Consider the following 27,310-nt stretch of genomic DNA (forward strand, 5'->3'; position numbering starts at 1 on the left):
GTTAAAAAATCCTCCATGATTCCAAGACACTCTGATGGCGCAACTCTTCCAGCTGGGGGACCCCTCGGAGGGGCGGCTCACCTGCCTTAGGAGATTGTTCACACCTCACGTCACACCACCTTTACTCCTGACAGAGGGACAAATTGGCAATTGGGAAGGTAACAGTTCAGGCAATAGCCCCTCCCTGTGCCTGACCTGTATCGGCGAGTATGTAGCAACCCTACATGTGTTAACTTGGAGCTGGGTATTACACATTACCCACTTACATTTTATGTGCCAAACGCAGGGGCCAGCTTTCAGAAATGCACAGGGAAGAAGAAGACACAAAGAGAATCAAATGCTCAAGCAGAGGATGAGAAGGAGATGGAGAATGAAGAAAGAAAGAAAATATAGATGAGGGATTGTGCTGATGCCAGGCTATCAAACCTTCAGACCACATTCTGAAAAATATCGAAGACATGTTCCCCACGGAAGGGGAAAATAATAGCTGGAGGATGGATATGCAGCACAGAAAGGGAAGAGGTGCTGCAAATGCTGGGGCCCCGTAGTAGCCAAGCACAAACTCACCAAAGAGTGGTGAGCCCTCTGGGGGGAACCAGATCAATGCTCCCCTCCAGATATACTTCATGTGACTGATGTAGAAGGTACAAAGTGTCACACATCCAGTGGGCATACAGCAATTCAAAAAGTTCATTTGAAGGCTTGAACTAAATGGGGATCTAAATTCTACTGACAACATTTTGCAGTAGTTGCATTTTTCTTTCTTTACTACAACTTTTAATTTTCTAATTCAAAAGAGATTTATATATTTAATTTAAGACATATTACATTGTGCTTAATCACTTAAAATCTATGAATTAATCAAGACCAGTTAAAAAATGAATAAGTTACAAAATGTGGTCAGTCCTACATCCACAGTATTTAACCTAAAAATGACCTAAGGGACTTACAGCCCTTTTTATGGATGTTTCATTGGATAATACCTAATCATTGAAGGGATATTGATTACCTATTCTTGTTTATGATTATATCATAATGATATACTAAGATGGTGCCTGTTCTTTTGGACATGTCCGAAAGAACGGATACCATCGGTGACCATGCAGCTCGTTAGAATGAAATTACAATGAAATGAACACCCTTAGCTGTTGACATACATCAACGGGGACAGATGAAAATGTGTGCCCCGACCGGGACTCGAACCCAGGATGCCCTGCTTACATGGCACGCTCTATCCATCTGAGCCACCGAGGACACAGAGGATAGTGCGACTGCAGGGATTTATCTCAATGGCTCAGATGGATAGAGCGCCTGCCATGTAAGCAGGAGATCCCAGGTTCGAGTCCCGGTCGGGGTACACATTTTCATCTGTCCCCGTTGATGTATGCCAATGCCTGTAAGCAGCTAAGGGTGTTCATTTCATTGTAAAATCATAATGAAACTGGTAATGAACAAACTTACATATTTTTAAGTAAAATCCAGGCTTATTAGCACAATATTATTGAAATACATTAATATCTAATATTCCTTCATGCCACACATTCATCATACAGGTGGTGTTGTGGAAATGTGTACAAAGGTTGAAACTGGAGGTTGCCTTGGTAGTAAATGTTAGCATGAGTCAAGGTAAAGATAGTACTTTTTCTAAATTAAATGCAAATGTCACACTAGCTACTAGGGATTTGAGATTCATTAAAATCTTTTTTCACTTCTTTTTTGCTTTCAAATGATGAAGTTTTAGTTTATTTCTGAACTCTATATTAGCTTTAACAGATTATGATTATGATGATGATGATGATGATGATGTGATCCGACAAGCTAACAAATCACATGCTGCACATGTATCTATTCTTGGTTTCTTGAAAGATAGTCTGCTTTTAAAATTCTTATTAAATATCAAATAATAATAATAGTATGAAACGGTGTTGCCAGAATATTGTTTCTAAAAGCCACGCACAACCTGGATATGTTCAAATGCTGTGAAAGATATTTCTCCCTGAATACTACCTCCCATAGTGGGTTACGTCCCTTAGAAATGATTGTGTGTTCACTAACAAGAGCTGCATCAAGAGTAAATTTTCTATCAATTTTTATTATTCCTTCTTTCAACATACACTAGGGTGGCCATCTGCTTGTTTTTGTACTAAACGCCAACACCTTTTACAGGACGCAGTAAAAATATTGCAGAAAGCATTCTTACCAACTTGCGCAATTTCCCTTTGCCATTGGAACAGTGTACATCACAGTTGTTTGACACCTACTTTCTGCAGCATCTCCATACATGTCATGTTATTTCTCACAACACGTTTAATCCTTTTGTGACCAATGGGAAATGTGTGTCCAAAATACAAATTTACTTCCCTGAGTTCACAGGGATATGAAAGTCCCACATCTGTGCTGCAATCTAGTGTTGAATGTATTAACTGTTTGGAGCCAACAGGCTCATTGTTTGGCACCAATGTGCAAGATATAGCTTAATTGTTTCAGTTGTACATTGTGCCTTGTGTTTCAGTGGTTTTATGTAATGTTTTTTCCTGTCTGCAATAGAAATGCTAAGAACAGGTATTGATCGTAAAAAAGACACAATGTTCACTAGAAATATATAGATTTGTGCACATATTTTATTGATAAGACACGTGTGTGTGTGTGTGTGTGTGTGTGTGTGTGTGTGTGTGTGAGCACGCGCGCACCGTAATTTGAATGACTTCCTGCCAACATCCTTCACTGGTTGAATCTGTCAACAGATACCATTACAGCTGTTCCTGTTCATTCTGGTATGGATGCAGGGCACGATATAGCTGAGGTTCTACCTTTTCTGCTTTTTCTTGTGACAAATCTTTTATCTCTCAGGTGGTGAGGAGTTCACAAAACTATCTGACTTATTATCTTGTCCTTTTATAGCTGATAAACACCATTTTGGACAGATAATGAGTGCCTACACACAGTTGGAAAACATTTTCCAGCAAGGAGCACAAGGAGGCAAAGCACACAATGTAGCACACGGAAGCAAAAGACAAGTAGGAATTTCATATGTAGCTACTGCACAGTACCACAATATATTTAGCCATTATTTAAAAAATTTCACAGAAATGTTACACTAGGAATAAATAAATTTGTTTGACATAATAACAGTACTTACTTTCTTCTATTTACAGACCCTAAACCCTAATTAAAAAAATATTTTAAATGAGATGTGTACGTCCCACTTAATATAATTATAGATCTATAAACAAAAATTGAAAGTTAGAAACATGGCCTCATTCAATATACACTCCAAAAGCTGGAAAAATTTTGCATATTACTGTAAAATTGTTTAATTAATTTGATCACGAAAGAATTAACTTTGCTTTAGGCCTAGAAAATAATTTGTTGTTAACTATGATATAATAAATAAAAATTGTCAAAGAGTAAACTTTTTGGTTGTAAGGTACACATCTGATAGTGGATCTGCACTTATGTACAGTTTTTGGGATGGGGGCATCCTTCACCTTCAATACACTCAATTTCTTATTTTCTTCCGATAGTGTTTCTTTTCCTTTCTTCCTTCACTTCTTAAGACTCTCACCTGTCATAATTGAGACCGGGCAACAATGATAAGCCTTCTAATGATAGGCCTAGTCACTCACAACACACCAGAAAGACAACAAGCCACAACAAAACCTAATGAAGATGACTGGCGAACATGAGGCTGGGTGCCAGTGTGTCAAAAGTTAAATCCCTTTATACATTGGACTGCTTGGCACATACATCCAGCATATTCTGTTATCGATCGGTGTAGCTAATAGGAATTGTCTTTGTACTTGAATCTCCTTTTACGTTGTTGGTATTGGCTCCTAGACCCCATTTTTGGTAAAATTATCTCTCTCTCTCTCTCTCTCTCTCTCTCTCTCTCTCTCTCTCTCTCTCTCTCTTTCTTTTAATGGCACTTAGATCCATATTTACTTAAAGGCTTCATTTACAATTGATCCACCCACATACATATACAAAAATTAGCAAACTTGTCCATACCTGACAGGGTGTCTCAGCTCCCAGACGCCACCCGAGCCACGCTGGCGTCTCCTACTGTGGGAGAAGACCTCCCGGCCACCTGCTATTTCGATAATTCTCGAATCCCTGAGCCGATACGCCCCCGTACCATTGGCATTCGGTGCTGCTGGTGTCATAGGCCCGTCAGCCTCACCATCACCATCCTCTGAAGCAGAACCCGACCTGGACACGGAGCCAGAATGTGAGCCGGACACCGAGCCAGAGTGGGAACCGCCCGACGGAGATGCAGAGCCAGTTCGCGAGCCACCTGCTGAACCGCCAGATGTGACGACATGCAGAGGCACCGAAATCCCATTCACGCCATCCACAGTACCGTTTCCTGTAGCACTGTCTTCAGGAAGAGTTGCTGAACACCTGCACATAAGATAGAGCCATAGTAGTGACACTTAAGAAAGCAGTCCTCTGATCTCATTCAAGAATAATACCACTATAATCCAGTAAAACTGATTAAAATAAAATTACTGTTCTGTCAGCTAAAGTAACAATCTTTCTTCTCATGCTATTCACTCAGACAAATGAAGAATGTTGAGTTGAAATAATTTCTTATGTAAACTGACCAGTTTCTAACTGCAGCTGAACTATGGTAAAATGCTTTCATGCATATCCACTATATTGACTACTACTCTCATTTCACCATGCTCAATTACCCACAGTTTCTACCCCCTTATTCAATATACGACTAAAATTACACAAAAATTCCATGTCTTACAGCATGTCGCTCTTCTATCTCTCTCTGTTTCGGCCATAATTTTATTACTGGTGGTAGGAATTCCTCTATTGCTTCAACGATTCATTTACTTGAATACTATCAATGACTGGTGGTAAAAAGTCTGTAAGAATTCCGGGCTCAAATAGAGGACGTTATTGATATTCAAATATTCTTACTACGGTGCTTACAGCAAAAAGCATAACAGGCAGTATATTGTAAACAGATCCAGAGCTTCAAATTTCTTTACATTTTACACAAGAAGGGATACCACAAATATAAAGGATCAAAAATAATTTCATTCCTAAACAAATACACCACGGAAAGAAAGTATTAATTCTTCTAAACAGTAAATACACTGCGGTCTATTTCTGAATTTCTGGAAGAGCAATCAACAGTAAGAGAGAGCTCTTTGGAATAAATATCTGTCTTCAAAATTAATATCACGACTGAATTATGTGAGATGAAAGGAAAATATTTTTCATAATCTTATTTTGGCATATAACAACATGCGAGAATTAAGGACAGGAAATTCAAGAATGAGATTCCATCTACTGAGAAGTTGCGGAAACTTTTCTGAAGAAAATACATTCAGTAGTTTAAACACCAATTAACACCGAGAACATTCGAGTAGTGAAGTGATAAGTTGTGTGTGCTGAAATTATACTCAATAAAAAAAACTAAATAAAAAACAAGTAACATGCAGAAAATGAAAGAATAACAGGTGCATTAGCAGAAATTGAATGACGACGATACAAAATATGGCAAACTAATGGGTGAAGACAAAATTGAAAATCTGAAAGCCTAAGATTATCCAGCCTGATGACAAATCACAACGTACTGCAATATGAAATTGAATGATTTGTTTTCCACAGTAGTTTCTGTTATCCCAGTATTGGTGTCACCATGGAATACAAGAAAATTATACTGTTGCCTTCTATACACAATTTTCACAGGGAACAATAACTTCACTTTAAGGAGTCTGTAATATCAAAACTTTTTTCCCCCAATAAATTATGTGAACAGTATTTAATTAGTACAGTAAGCTGTATCGTATTTATTTGAGGCTGCATGCACAATGCATGTGCAGAAGAGGTTAGCCAACCTTTTTAGTACCTTTTTGGTTGTCATATGTGAGCTTTATGAATCTGATAATGTTTCACTAGTAGCTGTACTTAAGTGAAGAGGTTATGTCTCCATTTTAGCAGTAAGTTTTCACTTCATGTGTTCTTAACTACAATAAGGAACAGCTAACTGACTAAAGTGAGCAGCAAAAACTAACAGTAACAATTTCAGAGAACTGGACTGCACTAAAATCTTCAACAGGTCTCAAGAATGCATATCAACATACCTCTCAACATACTGACTGATAAACCTAACTTCTTCATATCAAATACTTTTTGAATCAAAGATTTATTATGCCTTTCACTTAGATGATTAGTGATCATGAGTCTCATGAAACAATGACCAATGAGTTTTCACAACTTCATTAATCACCAATACAAACATTGATTTCATTTCTTGAAAACTAAGCCTAGTGTTTCTTTGATCAATGGAAACACTTTTGTAAGTGGCAACAAATTACACAGTAAAAATATATTGAACAGTGAGATTTTTGTGTTGTTGCTGTGACCAATTGGATGGTGTACCACCTGGACATTTATGCTACTTTCCACACAAACTTACACCCCCAGACTGAGACAAATTCATGCTTGAGAGTTGGATTTTACAAAGCTTTACACATGTTTAGTACCAAAAATGATGATGTATGATTGATTAATGCACAGAGTTGTCCAACTAGACTTCAGTCAACTACACCAAAGGGGGTCACACAACTGATGGTGTATCTATTGCACTGACGATGCTGGTTTCCAATGAAAGTCATGAAGATCATGAATATCATGAATCCCTTGTCTTGGTGGTAGTAGTTTCCGTAGAGAATAATTCACAATTCATATGGCTACAGCAACTGTATAAAATTTTAGTTGCAATAGGATGCTAAACTTCTTGAAAGAAATTATGTTCCACGATCCTCTGTCTTTTATAGCCATTTTATTTTGTACTGTGATGTTTCAGCAGTGTAGCCATTTTCAAGCAAATTTTTAACCCATTACACATGCATGTTTGAGTTGGAGTCATAATTTCAGGCCAGTGTGTGGTTGGACAGACTTGAGAGCTTTAGCCATGATATCTGGTTCTGTACAACAGTAGCACACTGCCAAATCATTCACTAGTATGAGGGAGCACTGAACTGTGTGTGGAGGACACCTCATGGCAAACAAGACAAAGATAAATCTGTGTGGACAGGTACGCTTTGACTCGTTTGCTATCTAGTGCTCTGTCACATTAGTATACGGCTTGGCTGTGTGCTACCATTTGTACAAAACTGGACAACATGGCTACAGATTTCAAGCATGGCCAACTACATACTGCCCATGAGATCAGACAACTGTAGCCCAAAAAATGTGTTTAATGGATTAAAGATTTTGCTTGGAAATGGCTACAGAGCTAAAATGTAGTAGTACACAAAATAAAAATAAGATGGATATAAAGACCACCAATGCAAGAAACTAAGTCTTTAAAAGAATGAAACAAAACCACCACAAAATTCCCCATATTCAATGTGCATTTTAGGGGATAATTTCTTGTCAAACCAACAAAAGTGTTATATTATTGCTAAAACAATGCATTATTCTCTGTACTAAAAGTCCTGGTTGCTATTTGAGTGGATGAAAAGAAATTACCAATATCTATAATGAGTCAAAAGGTGTTAGAGATGAAAATGTTAGATGCCCTCCTCTCATAGTTCCCATCCATAACATTGCACACCTGAGAATTGGTGTAAAATACTCTGAAATTTTCTTTAATTGCCTTAGATTCTGCACCATACTGCAATGAGTAACAAATACTGAGAACCTCAAACTTCTGCAAGAGGTGACAACATTGTCTTATTATTTTGTCTCTGTGGTGTTAAATAAACACTATTCCTCACTGCCTTTAGTTACACAATTGAGAAATTGTGTGTTCAAAGTTGTGATGTTCATTACATACCATGTGAAGCATATAATTCACCGATTTTTGTTCCAACTTAAATGGCAGCACAAATTACCTAGAGCACCAACTGCAGGTTCCAAACTCCTGAGTTACAATGAAAATGACTAACTCTTGATTCTGGCTTACATGGAGAACATTACAGAGAAATACTATTTTTTTAATGCTTTTTCAACTCAATGTGCACTAACTGACTTACAAAATTAAGAGAAAATGCTGCCCTGCTATGCTTACTTCACAGTATTCAAATCATTTGTGTTCGCCAACTCCTAATATGACTGCTCTCTTCACAGTAGTTGATCTTTTGTAAATAGAGACAACACATTAACTGGGAGAGAAGTGCCTGGATCGGTAAACAGAGAACATCAGTAATAATTGTCACCAATATGAAACTTTGGTGATGTTTGAAAATAAAAGTCAATCTAGTAGACATCTGCAGGTAATGACTATAATTTTGTGAGGAACACCCATATAATTTTAAGAGTGGACATTCACTAAGAAATCTAACACAATTCGACACCTATGTACATACTGATCGTGCATTAATTGTGATGACGAGACTGCTGTAATTAGTTAGTTATATGCATGTTCCATAGACTATAATTGTGATCTTTCACTATGATCTGGAAAATGAACTATTTTACAAATATAATACATTTTTTTTTAAGTGAAAAATGTGGCTACGTGCTGACCACTTACATTCAAAGTACTTACTACAAGTACAGAGTGATCTAAATAATTATAGTTTGCATGCTGCATCCATGATTGAGAAGAAAACTGTACAACGGAAACACACATTTTTTAACGTATGTTTGAAAGTGGCTTGCAGAACTGAAATATATACTTGGGGGGTGGGGGCAGCCTAACTAATTATATGCTCTGTCCCTTAAACTCCGTACCCTACTGAAACTACTTGAAGTAACTACTTCTCACAAAATAACAGAACAGGATTTATGTCTTCCAGTGAAGTATAATCCAAAGGTCTTTAAATTAAAAAGTATCTAAGAAATATCTTGCCTATTGAATAATATATCACTGATAAATCAGTGATTACATAATGAAATGGATTCACCTCAATGTATTCCACACTGGAATATCATTAAAAGAAAGACATCCCATGCCAAATAAGGCAAATTTTTAAAACAGAGAAAAAGAAAGTCGAAAGGGAGGAGGAGGAAAAGTCGCAACACATCTCAACTAATATCAATATTTAAGTGTGGCCTTCCGTGGCCATTGTCACTGCCAGTAAAATTCTGCACGGTATGTGACCAAATTGTCAATATGCAAAATTCTCGGATGTTTCATACAAAGTTGCAAATGGCTTTCCTCAAAGTCTTTTGATGACCTAAGAGCAAAACGGCCTGAGGAAGGTTATTTGCACTGCTGTCCAAAATGTTGGAGGATTTTACATATTGACAAACCAGTCCCACACCCTGAAAAATTTTACTAAAAACATCAGACTGTTCGATCAATGAAAAACAAATGTAAGTAGCAGAAATTCGTATATTTTTTATATACAGCAGATAGTATGTGTGTAGCCTGTGCTCTCCTCCCAAACCTCTAAATAGATTTCAACCAAATTTGAAACAGGAACAGCAGGCCTCACGAGTACGAGCATGATGTGATTTGTAACTGCCTGGCTCCAATGAGAGTGGAGCTTTTGGCAGAAAGACATTTTTCAGCCTCTGGTTTATAAGCTGCCCTGCATGTTGTGTGGGAACAGTGTAGGACAGTCAAATGAACTTGCTTTGCAAGGCAGCCCACATGTCAGTTTTTCTGGCCCTGACATATAGACTGCACCGCATGACAGTGAATTGGAGTTTTATCAGACTGCTTTGCATGGCGGCTTGTATGTCAGGGAGAAATAAATGATTTTCAAGCCTCTGATGTGTAACCTGCCATGCGTTATAGGTGTGTTGTGGGAGTAGTACTGGCCTGCTTTATTGAACTCTATTGCAGAGGCTACAAGTGCTGATAAGCATGGCTGGAACAGGTTTAAAGGAATTGAGGAGGGGATGGACAAAGTGAGGGGAAAGAGGAAATGCACAGAGAGAGGAGGAGGGAGAGATGCACGAGGCAGGTGCAAGTTGTATAGGGTTAATGGGCAGGTGGAAAAGGAAAAGGGGAAGGGGAAGGTGAGGATGGAAAAAGAGAGGGGGAGAAGGATATAATCAGAGGGAGGGGAAAAAAGAGAGGGGAGCAGGATATGGTCAAAGGGAGGATGGAGAAAGATATGGTCAGAGAGAAGGGGTGGAGGAAATGTACAATGATAGGAAGAGGGGGGGGGGGGGGACAAATGGGTGGTGGGGGGAGGGGCATACTCAACATGTGTGTCAAACACACAGGCGGGTGAAGCTGTAGGGAGAACACTAGTAATCTATAAATGTACTTGAGGAAAAACACTGCATCCAGCTATCTCAAGAGTATGGTTTCCATTTAAATCAATTATTTTGTTAAAATGGCAAATTAAGCCTAGGCAGTTAACAATCATACATTGTTACAGGAATCATTTATAATGAAAAACTGTCTACAGATGACAAGTTGTCTGTCTATACTAGTTTATTCCTACCTCTATCAGCAGTAAATCTCACAGTGTCATGTTAAAGGATCCTTCTGTCCCTATTTGGTACAGCAAATCAGCATTTATTGATGAAAAAGAGAGAATGTATGTGCCCTACAGTATTAATTTCTTTGTAAGCTGGGTTTTGGACGTACAAAGCCAATTTTGGACAGTTGCAGTTGCCTGAAAATGGCCTAAAAAGTGCAAAACCAGTTCACAAAATAAACTAATACAGTATCACTGTGTGTTTTTCACAGACAAAATCTGTATCATGTGATGAAGTAGCAATATGCAACAGTATGTCTCACTTCTGTTCTGCCTGCTTCAGAAATCTAAAAATAACTGAACTGCTTGAAAACTATGGAAGTATAACTGAATGACACTGTATGGCAAACCTTTCACAGTTCTTATTTGACAACTGAATCACAAATGTCTCTCCCCCTTACCCCTATCTCATCGATCACTATATCAACTGAATCAATAGAAGAATATTCTGTGTAGTATGTTTAAGTGCATGGCTGTTCAATATCACAATAATGATATCACAGTTCTTTCTAATGCAACTCTACCCCAAACCCCGATCTTCGCAAGCTTAGAAGGTTGAACGTATGTAAAATTTCTGTGAAAATTGAATGGATTTTTAACTGGCTAAACATATACATAAAATACAAATGCAGACCTTTCCTGATGGGAGTCAGTAACTGCCCCCGCTGTGTCCATCACCAAGAGCATGTTATCATTGCTGTCATCCTGTTGTTGGAAGCCTGCAGATGCTGTCGAAACCGGATTCAGGTTGATATCACGTGGACGACACTTTGGAAATAGCTTTGTAATCTGATCAGGGGCCACCGCGCACTCCAGTCCGTCGTGCACTGCCACACTGCTCATATCTGGCCGCCGGTACAGGTCAGCATTGGTAATGCCAACCTGAGGAGGAGTTGCACGCTTCCATTAGCTTTGTTCAGACATACCTCTATTCGACAACATTCACAGCAACAAAAATGGCATATTTCAAAAGTAAGGTCAGACTGACTATAAAGTGTAAAATATGCTGAACAGCTCCAGCTGATTGGCTACTGTGAAACATCCACATCACACATCCATAGGAATTTGTTTCTGTTGGACAACAAGACATGATGCATGAGCAAATGCCCTCAGTAACGCTTAACTTCAACGTACACCAAGGGGAACATAAGGGACCACTATAAAAAGGGAAGAAAAGAGAGAAAGTTGTCACAAGTTTACAGAAGACCATTAAAAAGCTCACAATGAGTGAAGGAGTTATAGTTACTGCATCCTTCCACAGAATTCCTCAATGACTCAATGGCAAAAAAGTTCAGAATTATTGCTGGTCTGCGAGCTTGGAAAACACTCCATGGATGTCAAAAATATGGGTAGTACATTTGAGCTGCTATGGTGTGAAAACACTTATTTTTATTATATTCTTCCACATAAATGGGTCAATTTTTTCCTATGTTATAACTGATGACAAGCCACAGATTTTTCTTCTCATCGTAACAATACTGACATCCACCTGAATGAGTACTAAACTAGACTCCATTAGGAACAACAAAATTCATCTTAACGTGGTGACTGGTGCCAAATTTGTGTGTTAACGTGTTCAAGAGTTAAACATGTGTTTAACTGACAGTCGGTCTCTCATATTTATTTGAAAACGCGATCAGACGTGTAAGGCTGATCAGAGAAACTTATTTGTTTTTGCTATATTTAAATGAATTTTTGATTAATGTATTAATGTGCGACTCCTAAAAAATAAATACGACTTGATCAGTGCTTTCAAAGCATAAGCAGAGCATATTCACATTCATAAATGCACTTCCTCGTATCATCTTTTATTTTGTATACCAAAGTAACAAATAATGTCCCTCAAAGTTATTTTTAATGTCAAGAACAAGTATTACAGCGCTGTTAGTAAACATCATTTCAGCTCCAAAAACTGATGTAAAATAGTTTATTAGCACAGAATCTCATTTAAATGTCTGAGTATCTCTGTATAGTAAATTATTTTTAAAACCTTTAAGCTCACTAAAAACCTTCAGACACAGTGGCAAAGTTACAATACTTTAATGTAAATCTGTATTACTAACTTTTCTTTGAAACTGACTCAGTTTCCACTTAAAACTGACATTGCACTGAAATGTTATCCAAGTAAGTCATTCTTTGAATAATTTTATAGAAGAATAAATAACTGGATATATTTTAGAAACAATAAATTACCAAATAGTGGAATTTTATATTAAACAGGAACTTCAAAGACATTTTACATGGAAATGTAGTTTATGGAACAGTTTTATTATCTTAATTCTTCTTCCTTCATACTCAATGAGACCTTACTTTTGAAAATGGCTCACAAATCTGAATATGTGTATAGTGATTTTATACTAAAGAAATACTAATTCATCAGAATTAGAGATCAGGATCTGTAATTTCACAATAAAGATATTTATTTATTTGTTTATTTATACACAATTTTTTTTATTTTTATACATGGAACTAATTTGCCATCAGACTTCGCAGTCATACCACCTAACTCAAATTCTATACTAAAATATAGCTTTTGATATGTGCCTCTGTGCAAGTGAATGTGGAGAGTACCAAACATATACAGTAAATTCTATATACAGAACAGATGAGCTTGTCAACATCACAAACCTGTCAAAGGGTATATTCTGAATGTATCTCTCAGCAATGCAATGTTGCTTAATATTTCTTGTATCATTTGACAGGATGATCGTTGGAGATGTTCATTTCAAAATAAACTATACAACAGACTACTTCATGACAAATATTCAGGTACTATAACAATGGTAAAGTCAACCAATTGTATGTTCTATGGACAGAACAAATGTATAGTCAAATATAATGAAATGACCTAAATGTAACCATTGTTTTACCACCAAATAGGTTTCACTGAAGTGGCAACTGGATCACAGAAATACTTTAACATTGTGTGTTCGTAAATCTCACAGCAAACTGTTATAAGTTGAGTACCAGAGAAGCACAAACACTTTACAATGGGTTGAAATCACGCAATAAATATTTTCATTGTCTTCCTTTACGGACAGCTCTCTCATGTAAGCTAACCATACTTTTTTTACGTTTCCTAGGTGCATTTGTTTCCTTGACACAAATTAATTGTGTACTGAAAGAAAGTGCTATTACAATTGCTTGATATGTAACAATAACAAGCAATTAAAAGAAACTAAATACTTTCCAGGGTGCTCAGAATTAACAATAAATATTTCTTTTTAGTAAAATGCCCCTTTTAGGGAAAGGGGCATATCAACCACTTTTTTTAACTCTTAAGTCAACACAAACTCAAAAACTTGATGCTATGACCTGTCCACACAATACAACAGATGATTACACATGACAATGTATTTTTTTGTCACAAAAATAATATACGTCATTTTCAAACATAATATACTTCCACAATCTGAGGCCTTACGAATTGCTACTAGGAAGTGTTTTACAGGCATATATCCCTTACTGACTCTTGAATGTCTCTAATCAGTCTCAACTATTCATTTTTTGTCATTACAACATTGCTTTAAATATTTTTCAAACTATAACACATTTTTCCAAAGTTTGCAGAAAGAAATATAAGAAAGGACAAAATTAATTAATAACAGCTAAAGTAACTTTTCTGAAAAACAGCAACTTTTCCGAATCATGGATGATTACCAATGGCCTATTTCTACTGTCAATTTTGTACCACAGCGCAGTAACTTAGGAAGTTCTAACCCATCACAAATTTTCTCAAGCTCTCGATATTTGATCAGAAATGTCTCCTACAGATCTGCAAAAACAATGACTACAGACTCCAAAGGGTTTAGGGACCCTACAGAACCATACTCCATGATGTGAACTATATCAACAGTACTTCATGGTGCACGCACAACCTTCATGGCACTATTACATCAATACTCAGAGCAGAAGTGGGTTACCATATAACACCCTCCTCGTCTTTTAGCAAACTATCTTCCATTAAGTCACACATGTTTTGATCTCTCACTCTGTAACAGAGAGGTACAATAACTTTGCCCATGGCATCTGATGAAGACAACTAAAATTAAGATTGAAACTGTATCTCAAAACTGACAACAGTAGCTGGGCACACAGGATCATGTATTGACAATCTTCCCCAGGAATTTAGAAGAAAAATACTTATAAATTTGTAGAATCAAAAACAAATTCAGCAATATACTTGTTATAAGAGTGCCCTGTTACAGAAATTAGTTGCAAATTTAATACTTGCAAATTGCTTTTGCCAATTTAGCAAAAGCAGCCCCATGCAGCAAAGACAGCACTACATGAAAACCATTTGGCTGATGTACAAATGGGCCATCACAGATCACTTTCAAAGAGCGACATGTGCAGGACAATATTCTCAAATCCACTGAAGCTAGTTTCAATTTTGAAAGCGAAAGGCACCACACATTCTAATCCACAAAAAAGCATTTAGTATCTTATGTCAACATCATGAATAAGGGACATCAACAACAACTGCTTGGATGTAGTCTACTTTGTTACACTAACTACAATGCATAAGAAAAATTTTATGGCACAGAAAGGTGCAAATAGTCAACTGGTGTCAGCCAATTTTCAAGTAAAAAGCTAATGCTGCATAATTCACACCAACCAAATTATAAGCACACAGCACATGAGCAACGCACAGAACTTATTTACTAAAATCTACTAAACTGACTCACAGAGTACATGTAAGACTTACCTTACGTTTGTTCTCTGTAACGCCCAATTAATGCTATCTATAGTTGCAGAGATGAATATTAGCCTTTGTTAACACAGCATAGACATTGAACTGTTCATCTGAACTGCGGTGCACCAAGTCAAGTAACAAATTTATTTTAAAACAAGAAGTGACCAAAACCATTGTACATGGAAATCCTTTTTGTGTAAAGTCAACAATGTATTCTGTTTTAGAAGGCACAAATTAAGGCATCCACTCGCCACACGGAAGAGGTTTTCCACAACGTATGAACAAGGTTTTTACCATACCTCAGATACTATTCTGCTGCAATACCTTGCACCACATTATTCCCTTAAACCTCTTATATGGAGAGTTGTTGCATTACATGTTACCACTGTTTCATACCAGCCAGGACATTTTACTTTGTACTTTTAATTCATAGCTTCTTACTAACAACACTGCATTAAGCAAAGCAATTTTTGGAAATAAATATTCCGACAGGGTAGCCAAAAATTATCTTTACAACTTTAGACTTTAACAACATTGAAATTATACCGGGTAATAGGTGGTTTTCATCTCATGACAGGATAACTATTCTTAGCAAAGAAACTGCTCCAATTCCTGGAGAAATGCTAGAGGAAGGTACTGAATTCCTCATTGTTTCCAATGACACAATGCTCTCTAGGTGTGTTTTAAGCTCAGCTGTTACCTTTATGGCACTGGTCTGTTAGAGATAACTAAGATTTTTTAAATGCCTTAATGTTTATATCACTAAGTTTTCTTTTTTTTGCTCTCTCCTTTCATGGTATTACACAAAGTATATCTAGGTAAGCAAAGCAGTCTGAACCATTAAACTTCATGGTAAGTGAAAACAGTGTGTCTGTCAGGACTAATTCAGGTCTGCTTGTACTTGTCTCCTACTTTTTAAGCTGTCACAAAGTTTCAATAGAGAGCAAACACAGCTGCAGAGTGGAAGACTTATACAGTCTCAAAGAAGTTTACGAGGTGCATTCAAGTTCTAAGGCCTCCGATTTTTTTTCTAATTAACTACTCATCCGAAATCGATGAAACTGGCGTTACTTCTCGACGTAATCGCCCTGCAGACGTACACATTTTTCACAACGCTGACGCCATGATTCCACGGAGAATGTCTTTCATTGTTGGAAAAAGCCAAAAGTCACTAGGAACCAGGTCAGGTGAGTAGGGAGCATGAGAAATCACTTCAAAGTTGTTATCACGAAGAAACTGTTGCGTAACATTAGCTTGATGTGCGGGTGCATTGTCTTGGTGAAACAGCACACGCGCAGCCCTTCCCGGACGTTTTTGTTGCAGTGCAGGAAGGAATTTGTTCTTCAAAACATTTTCGTAGGATGCACCTGTTTCCGTAGTGCCCTTTGGAACGCAATGGGTAAGGATTACGCCCTCGCTGTCCCAGAACATGGGCACCATCATTTTTTCAGCACTGGCGGTTATCCGAAATTGTTTTGGTGGCGGTGAATCTGTGTGCTTCCATTGAGCTGACTGGCGCTTTGTTTCTGGATTGAAAAATGGCATCCACATCCCATCCATTGTCACAACCGACGAAAAGAAAGTCCCATTCATGCTGTCATTGCGCGTCAACATTGCTTGGCAACATGCCACACGGGCAGCCATGTGGTCGTCCGTCAGCATTCGTGGCACCCACCTGGATGACACTTTTCGCATTTTCAGGTCGTCATGCAGGATTGTGTGCACAGAACCCACAGAAATGCCAACTCTGGAGGCAATCTGTTCAACAGTTATTCGGCGATCCCCCAAAACAATTCTCTCCACTTTCTCGATCATGTCATCAGACCGGCTTGTGTAAGCCCAAGGTTGTTTCGGTTTGTTGTCACACGATTTTCTGCCTTCATTAAACTGTCGCACCCACGAACGCACTTTCGACACATCCGTAACTCCATCACCACGTGTCTTCTTCAACTGTCGATGAATTTCAATTGGTTTCACACCACGCAAATTCAGAAAACGAATGACTGCACGCTGTTCAAGTAAGGAAAACGTTGCCATTTTAAGTATTTAAAACAGTTCTCATTCTCGCCGCTGGCGGTAAAATTCCATCTGCCATACGGTGCTGCCATCTCTGGGACGTATTGACAATGAACGCGGCCTCATTTTAAAACAATTTACATGTTTCTAACTCTTTCCAGTACGGAGAAAAAAAATCAGAGGCCTTAGAACTTGAATGCACCTCGTAGTGTTGGGAATACAAAGAAAAAATATCAAGAGTTATAGGAAGTTTGGGGGGGGGGAATCAAGAAATGAGGTTTTACACTAACAGGTGGATGCATTAATCCTTTACTTCTGAAAAGCACTTGACTCAGTACCATAATAGCACATGTTAATGAATGTACAATCACATGAGTATCAACCAAAATTTGTAACTAGATTCAGAATTTCTTGTTAGGACACAGCATATAATTTTGTTTGTAGAGTTATCAATATAAGTAGAAGGTACTTCTGTCATGCCCCAGGTAAATACTTTGGGGACTTTCGTGATCTTGTTGTGCATTAATGACCTGGTAAGCAATATGAACAGTAACCTCACACTTTTTGCACATGATGCAGTTATCTATAAGTAACTATTACCCGAAAAATTTCAACAAATATTCAGTTAGATCTTTATTAGATTTTAAAGTGGTGCTTGTAAGTTTACAGAAATTTAAAACTGTGCGCTTCATAAAACACAGGAAACTAGTATCCTATGACTGCAATATCAATGAGGCAATCAGAATCCATCTTCACTTGCACAAAAATGTGGGTTTAACCAAACTTGTATGGAAATGAAAAGAAATGATCATGTATGGCCAGTAAAAGGTAAAGCAGGTGGCAGGCTTATGTTCACTGGAAGAATGCTGGGAAAATGAAGTCAGTCCATGAAGAAGACTGCTTACAGTTGTGTGTTCCATCTTAGAACACTGTTCAAGTGTGTGAGGCCCCTACAATCAGGACTAACAGGGGATATATCAGAGGTACGCAAAGAATGACAGCACACATGGTCTAAAGCACCTCTGACTCACTGGAGAACATACTGGAAATGTTGAAAAACCTGAATTAGCAGTCACATTAATATAGATGTCAATGCTTACAAGATTCAAGAACTGGAATAAATGAAGAGCAGAGGAATATATTCAGTCCCCTTATATATTGCTCCCATAGGGATTGCAAGAACAGTATTAGCCTCAATACAGTGTACACAGAAGCATTCAAGACATTCTTTTCACGTTCCATATGTGACTGGAACAACAATAAACCATAAATTTTAGTATAATGCTACATACCATGTGTCATATGCTTTACAGTGACTTACAGAGCACGTATGTAGATGCAAGCTTAAAACCAAACTGTATTACACATTCTGCCAACCTACTACCGATCAGCCATTGCTGACAAGCAGCACTGCATCATTATTTAATGAAGAAGGCGAAAAGGAATTCAGACACCTAAAAAATGAGACTAAGGGCAAAATCGCTAAGCAGGAATGGCTGGAGGACATATGCAACTCTATTGAGTCATGTATAACTAGGAGAAAGACAGATAATGCCTATGGGAAAATTAATGAGGCCTTTGAAGGAATAAGAAGAAACTGTATCAATATCAAGAGCTCAGATGAAAAACCAGTACTACAAAAAGGAGGGAAGCTTTTAAAATGGGTATACATGGGAAATGAACTAAGGCAATATACAAGAGCTGAATGAAAAGTAATGCCTCCACCTTCGTTAAATAGGTCTGGATGGGAATATTTTTAATAAATCAAACACAGAAATAATCCTTAGAATGTGATCTTTAATTGCCAATACTTACTTTTCCACACTATCACCAGCCAATAGGACACATTTCTGCCAACGATGAACAAGTTTTCTGAAGCTGTCACGGAAGAAGTCGAATTGAAAGAACATGAAACATTCCTCATTAATCATTAAGCACTCTCCTATCCCATACTCCCAGCAGGACACCATAATAAAGAACACTGATAATATATTGCAAAAGTGAACAACAGAAAGCTCAGACAGTAGGTACAATAATGTCTCAAGAACAGTTGGGGGAAAAGAGAGGGGGTTGTCAGGGTTGTTTTGGATGCGAGAAGATTAAATACAGTGGTTTTAAGGAAAAGTAATAAACCATGCAATACTGAAGAGTTTTGCAAAAATTTTCTCGATATAAATTTCTCACTTTCTGTGTTGCAGCCTGTAGTTAAGGGAACATTAGTTAGGCTAAAGAATCCAATCATGTACAGCTTTTTTGCATGAAGGTAAGTGCTTCCAACACAGTGTAATACCCTTTGGACAAAGTCTCTTTGTATGTTCATTAGAGCTATTGATAAAGTTTCAGTAATGAACTGCGTAATTATGTGAAAGTTTATAAAGATAACATCTTTTTCACTAGTCCTGATTGGCATGCACCCTGTAGAGAGTTACATGAAGATCTTAAAGCTATTTTCAAAAGCAGTACAAAATTGCAACTTCATAAGTCTGTATTTGTTAAGAAAGCTAATTCACTTTTACAACAAATAATTAAAGAAAAGGGGACAACTTGGTCCAAAAAAACTGAAAGCTATTGCAGACTTCCCAGCAAAAAAATTAATTAATTAATTAATTAACTAAATAGAAAAGATGGTAATAATAATAATAATAATAATAATAATAATAACAATAAAAGAAGCTATGTTCAGTTTACTTTGATACCAGAGAAAATTCGTGAATGAACAATAATTATCCTTGTTTGGGTGATATGTTAAAGAAAAATGTTGTATGGAACTGGACATCAGATTGTGACGAGGCTTCTCAAAATTTAAAGAGGGAATCAGTCAACTGTAAATTATTTTACCATCCAGACTATTCTTTGTCTATTTTTTTAATGAGCATCAATAAGTTTGAGGTTTGGAGGTTGAAATTTCTCAGTTAATAGAAACATTTACAGATGTGGATATTAGAGTACTTGATTTTGCCAACATGACTTTACAAACACAGAAAAAAATTACATTACTGAACTACAGCCAATTTGAGGGAGATTATTTGGTCAAAAACCAATAGTTCACACATAACACAAAGCTTTTAGTTTTCTACAACACTGTAGGTTAAAGCATCCTAAGATTGACCAGATGGACATTACATTTGCAGCAGTTTGATCTGTAAACTAATATCAAAAAGGGAGGGACCCATTCTGTTCAGAATGCCACTGCAAAAAAAAGAGGTGTTGATAATCAAGATATAAATGAGGGGCAAATAAGCGTTTCATTTGGAGGGGCTAAGAGACGAAAAATTAATTAGAGGAATTTGAAGTAAATGAGAAGGGAACAGAATGAAGACACAGAACTTAAACAGTATTATGTACAAGGATCTACTATTTTGAAGAAACTACTTAGATAAAGAAAACTGGAAACTATGTTTCCCTCAGAAACATGTGAAGAAACTGATGACTTTTTGCAGAGAGATGTTGTCACTATGTGACAAGCAAAATGATGGCTTAAGTCCAGGAAGTCAGAATACTCACAACTTGTGGAGAATGGATGTGATAAGCGCAAACAGCCACTTACTTTACCAACGGAGGGTTTATTGCCCTCTATTCATCCGAATGCCCCAAAAGAATTAAGTGCCGTCACTTTGCTTGGGCCACAGCTTACTTCAACCGGAGTACATAAATATATTATGAAAATGATAGTTGCTACTCACCATATAGCGGAGATGCTGACACACACACACACACACACACACACACACACACACACACACACACACACACACACACACACAGACAGACAGACAGACAGACAGACAGACAGAGAGAGAATCTCTGGCAGCTGAAGCCAGAGAATGCACTTTTGCACATTTGTTTATTTTTGACAAAGGCCCTGTCTGCCAAAAACTCATTTTGTGACAGTCTTTTTGCTGTGTCCATCTGTGACTCACCATCTCCATTATAGGGTTGAGTGCAACAACCCTTTTCGTAATATTGCTACATTCCATACTGCATTTTCCATTGTTTAAGGACGCAAAAATATTTTTGCAGTTTTACATATTTTTCCAAACAAACATTTAAAACTTTTCCCTATAAAGAAACCCAATACTAAAACTTCTGTAGAAAAACTAGATAGATCATTTTCATAATGTGGGAGTACCAAAATCCTTTATCAGGACAATGGGCCTCAGCTTACATCCGAAAGACTTATTCAATACATGGGGATATACAAAATGAACCACCTATTTTCCAGAAGGTAAAATGAGTGAAAGAAGATCATCATCATCATCATCATCATCATCATCATCATCCTGTTCTGCCAAAAGGCAGGTTTTCACATGGTAGTTCTCCAGGCTGTCCGGTCTTCTGCCATCCTCTTCAGGTCTGCATAATTTCCTCTTCCCTTTATGCCATCTATCATCTTGTATCTCCTTCTTCCTCTCAGTCTTCTCTCACAAACCAATCCTTCCAAAGCATCTGCTAGCAAGCACTCCCTTCTCAATGAATGTCCCAACCAGTTCTTTTACCTTTTTCCTACAAACTTCAGCAGACATCATCTCTCACCAACCCTTTCGAATACTCTTTCATTACTCACTCTTTCCATCCAGCTTATTCTCTCAATTCTCCTCCACATCCACATCTCAAATGCTTCTAACCTTTTTCCATCCTCTTGTCTCAGCATCCATGTTTCTGTCCCATATAGTGCCACACTCTAGACAAAACATTTGCTAAGCCTTTTCTGTAGTCCTTTATCTAACTTTCCACATAAGAGTCTCCTCTTTCTGTTGAAGGACTCCTTCGCTATGGCAATTCGAGTTTGCACCTCCAGGTGACATCTCAAGTCTTCAGTTATTGTGCTTCCAAGATATTTAAATGCACTTACTTAGCTAATGGTAGATTGTCCTATTTTAATATTGGATAGTCTGCGTCTTGTACTGATAACCACACTCTTTGTTTTTCCTGTGTTTATTTGTATCCTATATTCCACACAAGCTTCACTCAGATCTTTCAGCATGTTATTCACTGTCCGCTCACTTTCTGCCACATCTTTTAGAAGGGAAGAGAATGAAATGTAAAAGAAGATGATAGCAACAGATTATGCTGCACATATTGTAGTAAATACCACACTATTTGGGCCAGCCATATACACAATTTTGAGACTATAATCAACTACCTGCAAAATGAATCTTCTGGATTTGCTGCCTGTCAACTAATGTTTGGAAAAAATCTACTAACATTATCAGGGAAGGAGTTGAAGTGTCCTACATGAAGTGAATTAGCTCATAATGAAAGGATCAGGCTAGGAAAAGGAATGATGAAAAAAAGCTTCAGAAAGAAAAAAGGAGGCATGACAATATGGTAAAACCAAGCATTTGAAATTAATGGAAAGAAAAGAAGAGTCTAGTACAGGAAACTAATGACAAAATAATTTAATTGAGTAGATAAAAATCTACTCACCAAGTGACAGCAGAACACACACATACAAGAAGGTTGTATAATCAGGCAAGCTTCCAGAGCCAGTGGCTCCTCCTTCAAGTGGAAGGGTTGAAGGTGTAGGAAGGGGTGTGTAGGAAGGGGTGTGTAGGAAAATGACTAGATTTTGAGAAAATCACTTAGAACCGCTGGTCAGGGGAGACTTACCACAGGGGTAATAACCCACAGTTCTGGCCGACTTTCCCAAAATCTGCCTCTTTGCCTAGACCTCTTCAGTCTTTTTCCTTCACCCTTCTTCAACCCTTCACCCCTCTTCAACCCTTCTGTCTGAAGGAGCCACTGGCTCCTATCTTCTTTTATCAAGTGGGTTACTTCCAACACAGACATACAAAATGGTTACGCAATTCTTTACATTTCATTAACTCAATACATAATCCGTAAATTAAATTACTGCCGTAATATATAATTCATCTAACTTAGCAAAATGTAACCAAGCATTTTCCAAATTATTGTGTAGTTTCCGAAATACTAAAAAGGACGTATGCCAAACTCTCCCCAAAATCTTCCGTCTGGGTCAAGAAACCTAAGAGATAACATCTACGCAAAAGTTCAGGATCTCATGACTAGTCAGTATTATGTTAAAGTCTTCACCCACTTAATATCCAATGAACACCTCGCTCGATATCCACAGTAATGTACTCACTTAACGTATCTGTGGAAGTCTCTTGTCAGTAATTCACATATTCAGGATACCCATTTGATTCTAGATCAGTGGTTCTAAACTTGGGGATAATTACCAAGAGAGTGGTAAGATTAAATATTCTGATGAGTGACAATTAAAATGATTTTACTGTGTTTCAGTCATAAAACTAAACTATTTTGAAAGATCATACCATTATCACAATTTTTCAATCTTCTAACACTGGTTATGTAAGTTAGCAATATTATTATTATTATTAATATTATTATTTAGTAGTAGCAGGGGCATTGGTCAGACACAAAGAATTATTAGCCTGAAGTCTTTCAACTACTGCGAGTTCAGCAAGGAAATTAGCAGTCAAGTGATTTACCAACAGTAAGTGTAGTGCATACATTTTAGCTTAGTGGTTTTTGATGGTGCAGGGTGTGTGAGAAGCAAGTGTTACTAGGCAGAGGGTTGATGCAGAGGAAGCATGTAACAAGTCTTTACTGTCATTGTGGACATTTATCTCTTTTTTTTCTGAGCAGGAGCTGGCGATAGAACAAGTTTTGGGAGAGAAAAAAAAAAAAGACTGACTGGACTTTGAGCATGACTCATTATGTGCACTGATTGTGAACAAGCCAAATACAGAAAGACTGTCAGAAATAAGCGGTACCAAACACCTTTCTGACTCTAGTTTTGATTTAGTAAAATATCTACATAAGTAAATAATATTTATCTTTCACCATTTCAAAAATAAAAGTGACCAAAGAAAATTCTTTTTCATTATAAAGTTTAGTTAGGTCCCAGTTCTGGCAATGGCATGAGAGAGAGAGAGAGAGGGGGGGTACCAGCAAACATCAACTGCACAGAAAGGTTGGAAACCACTGCTCAAGGTGGCAAAGGACTTTGAAGACCTACTGAACACAATGGACAGCATCTTGGAAGGAGGATATAAGATGAATACAACACCAAAAGAAAGCAAGGTTAACACAGAAAGTAGTCAAATCAGACGATGCTGAGGAAACATCAGGAAATGACACAAGAAGTAGTAGAAAAGTTTTGCTATTTTGACAATAAAGTATCTGGTTATGGCTTAAGTACAAAGGAATAAAGTGTATACTAGCAACGGGAAGCAAAGCGTTTCTGAAGAAGAGAAATTTGTTGACATCAAATTTAAATTTGTGTGTTGGGAAGATTTTTCTGAAGTTACTTGTCTGGAGTGTAGTCTAGTACAGAAGCAAAACATGGACAGTAAACAGTTTGGGCAATAAAAGATCAGATGTATTTCAACTGTGGTGCTACAGGAGATTAGGTGGGTAGATAATGCTGAATAAAACTTGGGGTGGGGTGGAACGCATCACAACTTGACTAATAGAAGGGATTGACTGACAATTCTATACTGAAGAGAAGTGTGGAATGTAAAAATTATAGAGGGGGATCAAGATATGAATACAGTAACCAGGCTGAAGTGGATGGGGGCTGCAATAGTTATTTGGAGATTTAGAGGCTTGCACAGACTAGAGTGTGGAGAGCTGCTGCATCAAACCAGTCTATCAGTCTTTGGGCCAAACACTCATCATCATCATCGTCATCATCGTCATCATCATCGTCATCATCCACTGGCAGTTTTTTTTTCTTAGTAGAAATGCAGAGAACAGTTCACTGGAATATAAACTAAGTCTATAAATTGTACTTTGATACTTTCAAGCCATGGGGTGTTCATCAAAGTACAGTGTAGAGCAGCTCTCTCTCTCTCTCTCAATGAAGCATTCAATGACAAGGAAATGTAGAATGTAACCCTAAAGGAGAGGTGTTGAAGTGTCAAATATGTTACTTATCTTATGTCAAAGAAAGAGATGACCCAAGAGGTAGAAACCAATATTTAACTTTTCATAAGGTATAAATACCTGCAGTAAACACTAAAATGTAGATCTGAGCAGCTCTTCAGCAAACTCAAAGATGGAAGAGGTACCCCCTAACCCCCACCCCCAATGAAAACAATAATACCAATCTTCTATCAAAACCTTCAATCATCACAACTTAAAACCATTTTAGCTCATTGAATGTTTCTGCAATAATGACATTGTTCAATCATTACAGCTAAACCTTGTATGAAGTTCTTCTGTTACCCCTAAACAAAGAAATCCTAGGTTTTTACTATCAGGCAACACTGGTACTGCATTTCACATTGCTTTTCCTCTACTTTCTAAATCTGTGATTACATGTTTAGGTTTCCAACATTAGCAGCACAACACCCAAGCATTACAGTATCATATGTATATAAATAATACTAAAACTAACAATAACAATAACAATAACAATAATAACAATAATAATAATAATAATAATAACAACAAAACTAATACTAATATGAAAATTATTTGCTGCTAAATTTTAAGGCTGTACTTTACTGAAGGGTTCTTGACAGGCTAAACAACGAGGCTGGCCAGGGGAACCTAGCACACACTCACATTCTCCAGCATGAGTGGTGAGAACTAAATATTCATGCACTAAATGACTACAAGGAACACAGCAATAATTTTACTCAGGTAGTACTATCATTTGACACAGAATGTATCACAAGTAGACTGGCACAATATCTCCGGAACAAACCATCACTTTGCAGCTGAACACCCCGTGAAGCAAACTGCAACATTATGTCACTTCTTCAGACCCGCATTTTTGCCTTTTCTGGCTATCAGTTAAACGTAACACTATCACATGAAAGTCTAAGGCAATATTGTAAGAGGATAGGTAATTATTTCCTGTAATTCTATGCCACAAAAAATGTCCACAATACTCACATTACATGTTGCATGAATCGCAGGTACAAGAATGAGGGGCACTACTCGTCACCTAAAAAACAGAGATATGAAACCCTGCATCAACACGGTTCAATAGCTACAGGTAAATGGTAAAATTACCCTTTCCTTGAAAATCATAAAACTTAACTTTGGAAATGGGTGCACAGTAAAGGTCTTTAACAGAAAAGCATTAGGCCACAAACCATAATACACAAGTAAATTAAATAAAATACAGTTATCATATAGCTGTAAACATATAGCAAACAAACAACAGTTGCTGTCCACCAGACCATTCTTTCAAATGCAAGAGGTAATTGGGGATTTTTTAATGGTATCATCACAGATTGGGGAAGGTTCCAATCAATATGTAAGTAATACAGTCCATTCCAATAAATACCAGTGTTACTAGCACAACAGTTCCACCTTCCCTGAAGAAAATTTCCCCTATCATAATGGTATGTCAAAGGAAATAAATCTCAGTCCCAACTGTGACAGTAACTCAACCAACCATGCCACTAATAATAAGCTCACAATTTTCCACCAAAATATTCAAACCATGTTTTGCAAGTTGAGCAACTTACAATAAATATTGATGAACCAGGAGATGCATATTGTGCTCATATTTTCTGCTTAACAGAACACCTTGTCACTGTTGGCATTGAAATGCTCAATATTCCAAACTATCTATTACCTACCGCATATGAGTAGAAAGCATATGAGTTGAGATGGGGTAGCTATTTACATGAAAAAAATCTGTCGTTTAATATAATAGATGTACAGAAATATTGTGTGGAGCAACATTTCGAGGTATGTGTTACTGAAATACCAAAAGCTGACAAGACACTGGCAACTGTGCCAGTATACAGGGCACCATTTGGTAATTTTAAAATGTTTATAAAACAATTAGATTCTGTGCTAACATATCTAACAAGGAAAAATGGGGATATCATAGTGATAGATTTTAATAGAGATTTCCTAGTTACCTCATCTTCGAAGGCAGAAATTGCAAATTTAATGCATACCTACAATCTTGTCTCCCCTGTTAGTTTGCCCACAAGAACTACTGCCACTTCCAGCACTCTGTCTCTCTGATCACGACGAGGAAATACTAACCATTAACAGCTTTAACACACACCAGAGTAATGCTAGTGCTCAATGGATAACCATTAGAAACATGAATGAGGAAAAATATTCAAAGAGTTCAAAATTACACCTTCAGGAGACTGACTGGAGGCATGTTTATCTCGCAGGTAACGCTAATATAAAATATATTTATTTAGTGATGAACAATCGGGTATAT

The 27,310-nt window shown here is 37.3% G+C and overlaps 1 protein-coding gene across 9 annotated transcripts in view; it reads right to left on the bottom strand.

Annotated features, from left to right (window-relative positions):
• The window catches only part of LOC124798714, a 495,837-nt gene that overhangs the window by 238,473 nt on the left and 230,054 nt on the right, over positions 1-27,310 (bottom strand). For 7 of the 9 annotated variants that reach the window (XM_047262235.1, XM_047262234.1, XM_047262232.1 and 4 more), the window contains exons 3-5: positions 26,011-26,062; positions 11,044-11,291; positions 4,009-4,401 (exon numbers count right to left, since the gene is read on the bottom strand). In XM_047262235.1, the coding sequence (XP_047118191.1) occupies positions 4,009-4,401; positions 11,044-11,252 (602 nt within the window). In that variant the 5' untranslated portion in view covers positions 11,253-11,291; positions 26,011-26,062. The remainder of the gene's footprint in view (positions 1-4,008; positions 4,402-11,043; positions 11,292-26,010; positions 26,063-27,310) is intronic. The other 2 variants (XM_047262236.1, XM_047262237.1) reach the window with 1 other exon arrangement.

This window comes from Schistocerca piceifrons, chromosome 5, assembly GCF_021461385.2.
Source record: "Schistocerca piceifrons isolate TAMUIC-IGC-003096 chromosome 5, iqSchPice1.1, whole genome shotgun sequence".
Classification (NCBI taxonomy): Eukaryota; Metazoa; Arthropoda; class Insecta; order Orthoptera; family Acrididae; genus Schistocerca; species Schistocerca piceifrons.